Here is a 14,793-nt window from a genome sequence, read left to right as displayed (position 1 = left end):
TTCCTTACTCCTGGTGCAGAGTCACTGTGAGTCACTCTTTCTGTTAAAATATCATCCAGCGGGGGGAGGGTGCAAGTTTGCAGGAGGAATCGCTGACGGAAGCCTGTTTAAAATCAGAGGCAGACCGACCTATGCTCTGCCCAGCTCTGTAAATTGGACCGCATGGTAATATCCACAAAAGATTTTACAGGTCAAAATACCAAAACAAGTCTCAAAAACCTGGTATTTTTCAGTGTTAAAAATACTTTTAAGGACACATAAAGCCATCTCTTAATTAAAATGTATTAAACCATGTAACCATAGTTGGGAAACGCTGCTCTAGATAAACACTGATTTAAAATGAATGTTAAGTGTCATTTGTTAAAACCTTGGACAGCTATTTTTAACCATTGAGTCATTCAAGCTTCATGGCCTGGGACAAAATTGCCGGTGTTCTTTCCATGATACGGACCTGTTCACTTAAACCATCTTCAATTATATAAATAAAGCAATGATTTTGAATAAGTCAGGCTAAAATGTCAGCACGCAGTTTAACAACAAAATGATTTGTGTGTGTGTGTGTGTGTTCAACAACAAAAAATACACATGCACAGAAATGAGTTTTTAGCAAAAGCAAATATAGCCACATCAATCCACAACAGCACTGATATTGCTTGTATATTTTATTTTATGCACTGTACATGTAAAAAAACAAAAAGAAAAAGGAAAAAGTAGCCAAGAACATTGACCAATATGGGCAACAGTTGATAGCCATGTTGCACATACATGGGACGCATTTCCCCTCTCAGGCATACATACATTTAGAATCTTGTGTAAGGCTGCCTGGAAAACTAGCCGGGCTTGATGGCAGTCAACGCACAGAGCATCACAATGGTGGTCGTCTGCTCCCCAAGGAGGGGGGAAGAAAAAAAAACAACAAAAAAAACCCTAGTTCCCTCGTTGGCAATCAATGAGCCGTTTTTCTGCCTTGATAACAGCTAAGCTTTTGGAGCCAGGCGGAAATTAGAAGGCCTGTGTGCAGTTTTTTTGACTGTGCTTAACAGCAGCCGTTTCTGCTTTATTCTGCCCCCTCCCTTATTCAAACAGTGCTGCTTTCGCCACGACGAGCAGTTGAATTCACAGTATTCTTACAGCATGTTATTTTATTCTTCCCAAAGTCAATCATAAAGCTTTAACTGATACTGCATAGGGAGTGTTGACACATATTTTACCCATGTCTGTCCAGTGGAAGTGTCACGTGGGATTTTTGTAGTGTGTGTGGTAGATGAGCGGACAATACAGTGTTCACAACCATCCAAAACAGGGCGTGGGGGAAATGTAGACGAGACTAAAAAAAAACAAAACAAAAAAAATTCCTATCTCCAAGGCCATGGATAGTCAACCACAAATATTTATAACGCCCCTGCTGCCTATCAGGGCTGTATCTCACAATAGTGTTTCAGACAGTGAGCTTACAGCAGGCCACCAAGGTACAGATAAAGTGCTTTTTTTTTCTTAATGCTTTAAATAATTACAAGTGATGGAAAACATCTTCACGGAAAAGAAGGAGGGGTTGACACATCTAATGTTCAAAATGAAATGTAAAGGTGACATACAAAGGATAACGATCAGTATAAACATGCACTAATCCAAGTAATGTCGGATGGAACACTGGTCACTCAAGAGTAGGAACAGTTACTACTGTCATTGGATGGAGCTGTTCACATTTTGGAGATGTGAGGTTATTATTAAAAAAAATAATAATAAAAAGAACATAAAAGGGTAAGACTTTTTGAACCCTCCCGTTAAATGTCCTTGTACAAACGGTGGGCGGGTGGCGCTGGCCGTGAGTCATGACAGCAGCACACTGGGATGTTTTTCCAGATAGAAAGATGGATTCTGAAAATATAGCAATAAATACATTCTGGTTCTTGTTATGTCGCTCGTTGTTCGGTTCTATCGAAATATGATTGTAGGAAAAAAAGAAAAACAGGAATAGTCCCAGCAGACCATGAGGTGCATGGCCCTTTTTTTTTTTTTGCTCCCACATCTGAAACAATCCTCCACCTTGGCAGCCATTTTACAACAGCCTCGTGAAAAAGAAACGAAAGAAGGGGGGTGGGGGGGAAACAGCATATAAATAGTCGCCGAGGCAACCGCACATACTCCCTCCTGGGTCTTGATGACAGGGTCTGAGAATTCACAAAAAAAACCTCGGAGACCTCCCTATAGCGCCCAGCTTCCTGCACAAGAAAGAGCAAAAAGTACAGACAATGAGCAAACAACCAAGGTTTTATTCTTTCTTTTGTTGGAAGTTTCAACACAGATGTGAAACCTCGATCTGATAGTGCACTTTATATATATATATATGTATATAGCGCATTTTTATTTATTTATATATATATATATATATATATATATATATATATATATATATACATACATACATATATATGTATACATACATACATATATATGTATACATACATACATATATACATACATACATATATGCATATATATATATATATATATATATATATACACACACATATATATACACACATTTATATACAATGTTTTATTCTGATTGAAATCTCAATGAATTGAACAAATGATTGATCTTTGACTTAAAAACTTATTACTACTTATTAAATTAAATCTAAAACTTAACTACTAAAAACTATCATTATAGCCTCATGCTCATTCATCCCTGCATGTTGAACTCTCTATTCTTTGTCAAGTAAAAACGAGCTAAATATGTGAAATTTAAACCTCTTACATTTTCATTCTACATCCACACATCTTTGCACACATTGAAGCATTACCCTGATCTTGCTATCACATTTATTTTATGTATTTTCACAAGCCTCTGGCTAACCTGGGATCTCAGGGATTGTATCTCATGCCATGTCATGTGGAAATATGTTGGTAGGAGTCGGACACAAAAAAAAAGTCACTGTCTCATTGTATCCTTGAATTATGAGGAAAGGAAAATTCCTGGAGTCTTTGAAAACTCAACATTCACTACAATTCTAAACATAAATAACTATAAAATAATAACTATAAAATAATGTTTATTATTAATATAATAATAATATAAAATAAATGAAAGGACATTAAGTAAAATAAGAATATATTACAATAAAAGCAATACTCAAATACAGGTATCAGATGTTCCTGCACGTTTTGGCCTCTCGTAGGCAGTGTGGTGCCGTGCATGGATGGAGTACACGCTTAGAATGAGAACAGAAGTAATTGGATAGGATTATAACTTTTTTTTTTTTTTTTTTTTTGCAGATTGGTAAGAATTTGTGCCTTTGAGTAGTGTTATCCTACCTGTGTGTGTTTTTCCACAGTGTTTATGCGTGAATATTCGTTATTTGAAGGAATAACCCATGCTAATTTTGCATTAGCATTTGAATGGTATCTCCCTTTCACTTTAGCATTAGCGCTAGCCATGTTTTTAAAACAAAGCATGTTTTGCATTTAAACATACGATGGGTGGAAATGTTTTTTGTGTGTTTAATTCTACAGTAAACTCCAACTGGGGTGTCATTAAACAGCTTAAAGAACACTTAGGGACCTAAGAATCACATATGCTAGGTATGAGAAAATGTGACCCATGTATTCAAAACATTTGGGTGACATAAATTTAACCTCAAACATAAGAATGTACTGTACTGGAATAAAAAGAATACAGAATAAATTACAGGACCCTGAGAAATAATCTTAATTAAGTCAATGAAAACAAATTATACTCTTTGAAATGCAAAATAACAGTTCAAGTTTACTTCAGTTACACCATCCAGCATTTATCCAAACCGCTTATCCATTCACAATATTTTTTTTTTTTACATTCACGCTGCTGGAAAGACGAGCAGGAGCGGAGTCTGGAACGGATTGCTTGTATTTGAGTGCTAATATCGGAGATTTAGGATATGGACAGCTATAATCCAATTCAGTTTTTGGGGGGCTGAGATCAGACCAATATCCGATAGCAATATCGTACCGGGATTTTTAGGGATTCTAATTTAAAGATTGATACCGGCAATTTGAATTTATGGACTATAGCAGTGCTTCTCAAATAGTGGGGCGGGCCCCCCTGGGGGGCCGCAGTGCGATGCTGAGGGTGGCGCGTGTGACCCTGGGGAATATGCTTTTTTTCTGCCGTACTACAATAAATCTAAATTCTAAATTCTTAATAGGGTTATTCTTGTAAGTTGAACTATATCCCTTTTTGTTTTCTCTATGTTAACAAGGATACAATGTTATACAGAGGTGTACAAATAACTATTTTATAGACAAATGCTATTTTTTATAGTTGCGGTGGAGAGTGGGTGGTGGTATGTGGATTTATTTATGCTCCCTCCTACATTTCTTTTAGTAGTCTAGTGAATTTTGGGGGGTTCATTGAAATTGGTACTCGGAGACGCTAATGGACACCCGTTTAAAATGATAGACGATTACTATTTGGTCCGGCCAAATACAAAATGGCGGGTAAACGGACAGCAGAAGTGTACCTCGGCTGTAGGCGATAAACGGACCGCAAATTTTTTGTAAACTGCCCAGCTCTGGAGTTAAGGGTCTACTATCAAACTGCAGGTTAAGATAATCAAATTCATAATGCTCAAGAGCTGCTTAATTCAGTGTCATTGTTCTGAGAACTTGAAAATGTGTTTACTATGCAAATGTGGCATAATCCTTTTGACTGCACATTCTTAAGACAACACATCAGACATTGCAAATATTGCATGACATGGATTCAACAGACAAAGGTTAAACCTTTGATTTAGGGGTGACTCTGAGCTCACGGCCTCCACGAAAAAAAAAAACATGCCATCTTTAACGCATTAGTTGGAAAAAGACATGCTAACACAAGATTTAAAGACAACTGACCACTGCCGCGAAGGCGTTATTGTGGCATATAATACTGCAGTGCCCAGGGCAAAAAGATAGGAACAAGCTAACCTACGGTTAGCAAGTATGATTTTAGTCATTTCTTGCTGTGCATCCTGAATTGTTACGGTGACACGCAATGACTAATCTACTCAACCAATGAGTGACCAGCAGTGGTTGACATCATCTATATGGTTTTTGACTCAGCGTGCTTGGAAGCCTGACCGACCAATTACCAAATATAGCATCTGCAATTTGGCAAATGAAAGGCATCAATAGTCAGTACAGATGTGCCGAGTTGGCAAAGAGACTACGTTTCTGTTTGAAACATTTTGTTGCTAATGTGCTACAAAGACACTGTGAGACTTTTGAGCAAGCTGAAGGTTTTTTTGTGTGTTTTTTTTTTTAAGCCTCACGCCATTGCTACATTCTTTCCTCACAAACCATCACAATCAACCTACGTCAAGTGTTCAAGATGCACTGACTATAAAGTGCTTTTAAGTGAACTGTTACAGAACAATTAGAGGACAACTTCAAAGTCTGGCAATGCATATCGTTCAAATAAACAACCAGAAGACAAGCACAAAAGTGATAAGGTGATACCTTCAAATTTGAAAAATTTGCCACTGAACCCCAATCCATATTTGAGAGAAAGATAGCAGTTTGTTTAACTCAAAGCAATAAGATTCGGCAGGTGATGATGTGGGGCTGTCAATATGGAATATTGTTTTTAGAATCTATTTGTTCTTTCAATTAATCATATATTCATTCATTCATTCATTCATTCATTATCCATACCGCTTCTCCTCACAAGGGTCGCGGGGCGTGCTGGAGCCTATCCCAGCTGTCTTTGGGCAGTAGGCGGGGGACACCCTGAATTGGTTGCCAGCCAATCGCAGGGCACACAGAGACAAACAAACATCCGCGCACACAATCACACCTAGGGGCAATTTAGAGTGTCCAATCAACTTACCATGCATGTTTTTGGAATGTGGGAGGAAACCGGTTACCCGGAGAAAACCCTCGCAGGCACGGGGAGAACACGCAAACTCCACACAGGGAGGCGGCAGCGAACCCGCGACCTCTGAACTGTGAGGCGGACGTGCTAACCAATCGACCACCTGTGCCGCCCCTTTTTATTAACCAATTATTGTAATTTATTTGGTAATATTTTTTAAGACAATTGCAGAATTCAAGGAGGATGAAGGATTTATATTTCACACTGACTTGACTTAAGTGGCAAGGCAAGCTCATTTACTTGTGTCAACACAAATTTCAAAAAGTGCCAATGGCAGCATTTGTTGTAACAAATGTCTAACTTCTCCTATAACAAAAAAATGATAAAAACCTATTTGAAATAAATCTGATTTAGCGTAACCTGTATTTAATAGTTGATCTGATTGACATTACTGTGTAACTTAACAATGAATGCTGCTTTTATTAAACCTAATGTAGCACCTGATGTAGTATGTTTTCTTTTAAATGATATTGCAATTTGCCCTGCGATTGGATGGCAACCAGTTCAGGGTGTACCCCGCCTACTGCCGAAGACAGCCGGGACAGGCTCCAGCACCCCCGCGACCCTCGTGAGGATAAAGCGCTAGAGATGATGGATGGATGGATGACATTGCAATTGATTGGTGACCTTTATTTCACATGTAGTTTATACTAGGATGTGATATTGTGCAATACAGTAGAGGGCAGTGTTGAACATTGTGTGAATAAGGATGGTTAGCAAAGTGAAACAGAGAGTTAGAATCTCCCTGGGCGGAGAAAAAAAGGACGAGACTGGAGAAAGAAATCAGCGCGCGGTGCTGTAGCGATGGCTGGTAGAAGTACTGTGTATTTGCTCTGTTAAGAGCAATAAAAGTTCGAGCTCATTCCATATCTTACTGTGAGTGGTGTAACACTAACATTAAGCCCTGAGAAATTGCCATCAAACAGAACAGCTTTATTATTCGAAATATTAAGCAGCATATTTTGTAACAATAAATAACAGACTTAACTGCTAAGCTTGCAGAAGGTGTGCATATTCTAGGTTTTTGTGTGAGAAAAGAAGTGATCTACATGGCCTGGTGTTATTGTACTGCGTACTACGGGAATTTTATATCGTGGATGTCTGTATCATGCAGCGAAAGCTTCTTCCTTCCATAACCGATTATGGGCGCAAATCTGATACAATGTACTCTTCAATGGATTTGGTCATTTTTCTTGCTCTTTGAGAGATTGAGAGATTGGCGGAGGAGTTGCTAGAGCACCTGACAGAGTCGGTCGGTTTATCATCTCCGGGGGGCCGGCCTTTCGCCGCACTCAACTCTGGGTGGTAGCGTGTCATGTTTGTTGGGTTCCCGAAATATTTTCATCCTTGTCTCACACTTCATAAAGAAACTAAATGTCTCCAAACCGATGCTTTTAAGGAGGATTGCGCCACTTGTGTGAGGTTTTGCTTGTTCGCGATCTTGTCACGTAAGCCTCGGCACAGACGTCTGACGTACAAACACACGTAATCGCTTGCACATCTTTTTTTTAAAATTTATTTATACTTTAAACATCGATTATTAATAACTCTGAATCGATGCAGAATCTTTTTAAAAACAAAGGAGGCATCGAAAAAAGGATTATCATTCCCACCCCTAATAAATACATAAATATATTATAGATTACAGCTAATAATTATATAATAACACAGCTGGACATTTTACGAAAATTCGCAGTCCGTTTATTGCCCAACGCCTACAGCCGGAGTAGCCTTCCGCTGTCCGTCTATCCGCCTTTTTGTCTGGCCAGGAAAAATAGTCATTTTAAACGGGCTTAGGTTAGCGTTTCCGACTACCTTGTCTTCATAGCTTGTTTGTGGACGGACAGGCAAGCCAAAAAGATGCTCTTAAATATATGTGCCTTGTTTGATATAAAGAATCCTCCTTGCAAAACGGCATTGTGAGTGTTGAGACAGCTGAGAGCTCGACGGACAGGTTAGCAATTGTGACACGTCCAAATAACAGGACTTTAAATTGAAGTTTAATGAGTGTAAATTATTTGGTGACAAGCATTTAAAAAGGTCTTAAATCAATAGTGTTGTTTGTAGATGAGAAGTCATGCATGTACCTAACATGCGTAACTGCGTGGGATCTTCATTTTAGCCCGCACAAGCCTTTAAATAACAATGTATTTGTAGTTTACCATTAAAAGGGAAATTCCTCATTCTGTGGTAATGCTTATATGGGCCATTCAACCAAATTGGTACCGTTTGCCCCAGGCAATTACATGAAAATACATTTTTATAAAGCGTCCTGCACATACTTATTTATAATAATAATAGTAATGATAACAATAATATAACATGTAATATAGTAAAATATTTAGATATATTTATGAATGAATGGTTAGCTTCAGCAACAAATGGAATTAGCTATACATTACAACGCATGGTAAAATCCGTACTGTGCAAGCTTTTATAAGTCGAACAAAAACAAAAAAATGAAATCATCTAAAAACCTGGTGTGCTAGAAAAAGAATAAAGACATTTTGGAAATCAGCATCAAAAATACCTTTAGGCACACATAAAGCCATCTCTGATTAACCATGTTTTGATATTCATGCCTTGCGACTGACTTGACACGTGAAACCAGCCCCTCGCCCACCTGAGCTGGAATAAGCTCCATTCTAGAGCTGCCACAAACGATTATTTTGCTAGTCGACTTGTACTGTCTGTGAATAGTTTCATGTTTCCGTTGTCAATACTAGACTAGTTGGTCTATGTTCTGCAATAGTCTGATGTGTTTTTTTTTTGTTTGTTTGTTTTGTTTTTGTGACTGAATGTGAAGCTACCTCTTAGAAGTGGAGTTAAGCGCTCCAGTTTGAGTTCCACAATGTTCCACTGTATGAAATTGATTGACCTTTTAAGATCTTTATTTTGTTTATTTTGTTATTGCATTAAGTGTAATTTTCAGATTTTTTTTTGTCCAGATTTAGTTTACTTATTTAAAACAGGATATTTAAATGTAAATTGTTTACAAAGTTATTTTGTCCTACACCACTGGTATGCTATTTGGATGCAGTCTTTTTTTCTTAATGCACCGCTGAGGTATCGGAGATGAGGAGTATTGGCAGATACTCGAGCAACTCCGACTCGGATGCCAAATATGTGATCGGGACATCCCCAAAAAAAAAAAAGCGATTTTAGACAAGTCAGTTATTTTTGCAAATTGATTTCACTTTGGTATCATACCACATTGCTGGCAGAGCAATAACCAGTGATTTGCTTTTAAAATTGTAATCTGATAGTTGATCTGATAAAGAATTTACAACATGCATTTTGTTCTGCATGACACACTCGCAATATGTCACATGGACGTTCATGGAAATTGCCAGTTACTCAAGACTCAAGTTTTTCAGGTCTTGAAATACAAGGTACATTTCCAACGCCTAACACTATACACTATAGTCGTAAAACCAGTGGAGTATCGCTTAAATTCCTAAAAATGACTGAAATAAACCAGCATGAGTCTACAGTATGCACAAAACATCAAGCAGTTGTCAGCGCGTCAACTAACCTATGTGTCGCAGTGAGAAAGTAGCGATGTAATCTCTGGGCTCATGTGTCCAACAGCCTTGGCTGCTTCCAAGATGGCTCTCCGGTACATCCCTTTCTTTTTGCGGTTGAAACGGGACCTGAAGAGCTCTCTGAACGGTGAAAGTTTGGCAACAGAGAGCTGAGATGTGGTAGGGGAACCGAACCATGCCACCTTTGCCTGTGGCCACTGGGCCTCGCATGTGGCAGTCTCCTCTTTGCGGGTGCCGCTGATGCTGAGGACGCGTGCTGGCCACCAGGGGAAGCCATGGATTTTCCCCCACACAATGTCTCCCACCGCCACAGCGTGACCTTCTTCGGTCACACATTTTGTCATGCTGCGCGTGTGTAGGCGCACAGTGAGCGGGGGCACTGTCTTGCAATCGTCCCGTGAAGGTAATGAAGATGAGGTTACGGAGAGGTCTTCACCAGGTGCCAAATCGCAGAGCTCTGGTGACGTGCCATCGGAGCTGAAGGATTTGGACTCGTCTAGGCTGTCGCTGCTGCAAACTGACAAGCTGGAGGAATCTGCTTTTCGTTTACGGAAATTGATGAGAAGCGTTAGGTCATTGTGGCCACGCTCTGCTTCTTCTCCAGAACTCCCTGACCACAACTCCAGAGAGTTCTTGCCTTCCACCGAGTCCTCAGAGTGAGTGAGGCAGGGTCCCGGTGCCCTCGGACTTCGTCTTCTGGCATCTCCGACAAGTTCAGCCTCATACTCCGCCATGCTCTCGTCATGTTCCCTCTGTGGGTGTCTTAGGCGGATATTTGGAGATGGTAAATCCTGACACACGGTTGTGAACGGCCTTGTCAGTTTGAGTTTGGGAATGGATACAGTGAGACCAGACCGTCGAGCGTCTAAAATGTGTCTTTGCTCCTTGGTGGGATTTGAAGGCATCTTGCCGTTCTCTCCCAAGCCATTATGCACTAGCTGCTTGGGACAGAATGGTTTGACTGAACCGTGGACTCTCGAAGGGATCTTCATGACCTCTCCCTTGCCCTGTGGAGTGCTGTACGAAATCTTTATGACTGGACTGTGGGGAATGACGTCGCCTCCAGGGAACTTCTCCCCTTCAGCTTCATTCCTTTTGTCCTTCCTGAGACGTTTGCTGTCAATGCTGGTGCCATTTTCCCGTCTCTTATTGTCCTTGGCTGCAACTACATCATTTTTCTTCGAGAGCTTATTAGGTGTATCTTTGTCATCTCCATCATCGTCACTGTGTAGTGTATTTTCTTTTCTGGAGTTCTTTGCATTGTTCAAGCCATCTTTGCTGTCCTCATCACTATTCAAGGTGTTTTTGCACTTCTCACAAAGTACCTGCCGTGGCCGCAGACGGATGGTACTCATCGTCATGCGGCCTGGCTCTCGCGTCCGCCTCTTCTTCCTCTTGATGGGTCGGGGAGGGGGCTGTGGTACCCATTGGTTGTAGCTGTGGCGTACCCATAAAGGCTGGGGGAAGGGGGCTCCTTCAAAATAAGGAGGGTATGGCGTCTGCCCAGCTGGCACTGGTGTGGGAACTGGGCAAAGTGGAGGCGCAGTAGCTATACTGCTTTCAGGCAGAGTATTTTCATCCTTTGGTCTTTGTGATGCCTGGCTGGGAGATTTGGAATCTTGCTCCTCACCCAGAACTTCTGGTATTTCACAAGTCGTTTTAGATACAGGGAAGTCGACTGGTTTTGTTGCAAAATCTGGCAAACAAAAGAGCCCGGTCCTGAAATGATGAAGAGGGAAAAAAAGAAAAAAAATCAATCAACAGTCTTGCGCTATTTTAAGAGTAAAGTTAATTCAAACATTCCAAGCATATGGTTCCTTTTTTTCAGTTTTACAGAGCATTTACATTCATAGACTGGTTTAGTGCTTTCATTTTACCACATCAGATGCATGTGAATTTAGTGCAAATAAATACATTAGTGTTTGATCTCAACTAAAATAGAAACAGTGCAAAGTATGAAGGAGCAGTAGCAGTAGTAGAGCTGAACTCTTGGTTTTACAATGAGGAAGTTGTAATATTACTGTCCTAATCTGCCACACAGTTTCACAAACAAATAGTCAATATTTCCGGCAGCTCAGCACTATTAGAAACACAGAGGCTCCTCGGTTTATGATGGTACAGTTTGACAATTTCAAGGATAAGAAATGCATCCAAATGAACTACTCTGTGCAGCTGTGTGAGAATATGTCATCTGTGGCACAAGAAGGGAGTATCCACCATACTCAGTGTTTTGTGTTTGCCCGTTTTAATATTTATGTCCTAGAAGTGTTTTCATACAAATATTGACTATTATGGCATTTCAAAGTTATTGACAGCGTGCAATGAACCTTTTTGTGCAGTGTCGCTGCACAAGAAGGCACACTCAGTTGCTGCCATCCAAGCCAATAACTGTTTTTCACACATATATCCACTGTAATTATATTATCACGCAATTGAACAGTGCATATTTCTTCACACTTTTGAATTTAGTTCTGTGAGAGAATTTGGACATCCACATGATAAAAATTGTAATGTATTCACTTAGGATCTTACTTTTTTCCTTGTCAAATTTTACTTTTCTAACTTTACAAATATGCTCACAACTAACGTGAACTTTACATCGCACAATTTGACTCTTTTCCAGTGAGGCCATTTAAAAAAATAAAAAATACAATTTTAAAAAAGTACTGACCAAAGGGTATTAAAGCAAATGTCATGTAGGGGGATTTATTTTACTTTGACTGGCCAAACTATGCGACCCTTCTTTTCACCTATATGTTGGAAATTCATGATTTGCGGGGGTTGGGGACAAACATGTAATGTCAAACTATTTAGCACTGAATAAAAGATGTCATTTTACAATTTATTTTTCATACATACTTGCCTAAAAATAACCAAACAGATCGGTTGTGATGGCTTTCCTGCAATAGTGTTACGATTGTGTTGCTTTCATTAGCAAACAAAGACACTAAGGGATGCCCAGGACCCCACTCTCCCAATCCCCTAACCTCTTGACTGCAAAAAAAAAATAAACCCATGAATCGCTTGGGATTCTCAGGTATACTCTTGATGAGGAGTCAGGAGATTTGTTTTTTTATTTACTTACACATTCCTTGCTACTTTGGGGTAATGTGTGTGGTGAGATTATTCATTAGTGAACAATTAGTGAGCTGGCCATCCCCTGGAGAAGAGGCAGTCACCGCTGAATAAAAGTCTCTTGACGTCCGCCCCCAACCCCCCCGTTGATGTGGCACTGAAGAACCACAATACTCACCTTTACAGTGACTTCACAGAGCACAGAGTGCTGCTGCCTGTAACAGGGAACTGGAAAGGCGGGTCACGCATACCACAAGGACACAGTGTATATGGCTCAATATGATGACATTTCATGTTGTATGCAGTGTTAAGTAAAGGTCTAAAAGAAGATGACATTAAATATTCTATGTAGTGTGGGATTAATCATAGGGTATGATAATAGGTCGAAGTCAACATTTTGTGACCTTAAATTGAGGCCTATTTAAAATGAGGGAAGGGTCATATGAAAAGCGATCTACACGTACTTTGGGAGCAACTCTGTTCCAATCTGATTCTGCTCATCTATTAATAGTAAAACACCACAACGGTTATTAAAAAAAAGAATTACATGTGACACACACGGAGAAGCAGAGAAGACATTATTACACATTGGTACTTGCCAACAATGTATGTCTCTATGGCCTTCACTTTTCAAAAGGGCTGACTTTTAACTGTCAAAAATGTCAATGTATCAAACAGACCACAACATGTTACTTGGAAACTCAAGTTCAAAATTGTCAACACTGCGTGGTCACATGAAATGATAATACTATTCAATCTGTAAGAGCAAAAAGATGGGGTTTTTTTTCATCATCCTAGCTACAAATACCTCAGTTTATTTCAAAGGGGCATCACTCAGGAAAAATCTGTCAACATAGCATACATCGATGTTTTGAAACTTAAGATATTTACTGAATGCCGTATAGACAATTCCTTATTTTTACTGAATACGTAGGAGCTGATCTGTATGATTAGTGCTAACAATAAGCTATAGCTGAACCCACTGACATTTGCTATTGTTCATGTAAAGCCATTTCAAATCTCAGTAAAGAGGGCAAGTATCTTGCCATCCATGACACACCGGTAGTGAAATGACGCACTTGACTGTAATATTGTCAACTATTACGAAAATAGAAATATTAGCTAGAAGGCTAGCACAATAGCTACACCGTCAGCTACAATAATCCATATGCCTTTCGTATTGAGGCCCTGGCGGCTAACTAGCCTGTGTTAGTCGTTAGCATCCACGGTCCATTAGCCGCGAGCTAAGTCAAATTCATTTGAGCCCCAAATGATCAAAGTGAACATTAAAAGATGACACTCACTTTTTGTTGCAGTCAAGTAATATCCCGGTATAGCTCCTTTCTCGATAGGTCAGCGTCACCAATAGCGTGTCGTTAACTATTTGATCGATAGTGACAGGTAGCCGAGAGCCGGCCAGCAGCTCCTCGGCCGCAGCCTCCATGTTTCCCGTGGTGAGGTGTCCGGCTCGGCGGTGCTCGATCCGGGCCAAGGGAGCCACGGTCGCGTCGGCTAAAGCTCCGTCTCCCCTTCGCTATTGAAGCAGGAGGCTACAGCAGGGCATAAAATGACGCCATCACCCCTACCGAGTCAATTACACCAATACTGCCACCGCTGACATCACACTGCCTGTGCAAGCAAGAGGAGCGAAAAGCTCTCAAGACAAGGCCTTCCCTTTCTCTGCCTCACTTTGACTTGCTCACGGTCATTATTGGCAACCTTTTGCCTCGGAAATGTCTTAGGTTTTGACGACTTGACGAACACCAAGGGATTTTTACGATGTTTCAGGCAAAATGTATGCACATTAATTTGAATGGGATGTATTAAAGCTAACAAAAAATACACAGGTCAAACAACAACAACGATAATAGCTATATTTTGCCATTCCAGTTCGGAATTTGCTCTAAAATCTACTCTTGAATCTGTTTTGCAACATTTGATTTAAGATGTAGGGTTAAGTCAGTTCAGGCTGACTCACAATTATACTCACTGGATGCAAGCTCAATTTATTTAGATTTACGGTGTGTTAGTTGGTTAGTATTATAAATAGCACTCTGTATTATATAAATCTGGTTACATAGGTGATCATCTAAGTCATATTTATTTTTGAACTTACTGTACATAATACATTTTCATACTCATAGTAGGTTTATTTGTTGAACATATGACTGAATGAGTACATGAACATTACAGCACTCAAATGGATTTGTATAGTTTTTATTTTGAATAGGAATATGATGATCATTTATCAGTTGTATGTCTCCTGTGTTGAACGCA

The 14,793-nt window shown here is 39.8% G+C and overlaps 1 protein-coding gene across 1 annotated transcript; it reads right to left on the bottom strand.

Annotated features, from left to right (window-relative positions):
• Nucleotides 1–644: 644 nt before the first annotated feature.
• pwwp2b (PWWP domain containing 2B) lies at nt 645–14,239 on the bottom strand. The gene is made up of 3 exons (XM_086045649.1): nt 13,821–14,239; nt 9,432–11,160; nt 645–2,222 (listed from the first exon to the last, which is right to left on the bottom strand). Exons 1-2 carry the CDS (start codon nt 13,958–13,960, stop codon nt 9,432–9,434), a joined length of 1,869 nt encoding a protein of 622 aa, XP_085901775.1. The 5' UTR covers nt 13,961–14,239; the 3' UTR covers nt 645–2,222.
• Between the last annotated feature and the right edge of the window lie 554 nt (nt 14,240–14,793).

This window comes from Filicampus tigris, chromosome 11, assembly GCF_054856515.1.
Source record: "Filicampus tigris isolate MCC_2025a chromosome 11, RoL_Ftig_1.0, whole genome shotgun sequence".
Taxonomy (NCBI): Eukaryota; Metazoa; Chordata; class Actinopteri; order Syngnathiformes; family Syngnathidae; genus Filicampus; species Filicampus tigris.
Note: the sequence above shows the minus strand (reverse complement) of the source record. Positions and strands in the feature narration are given on the sequence as shown.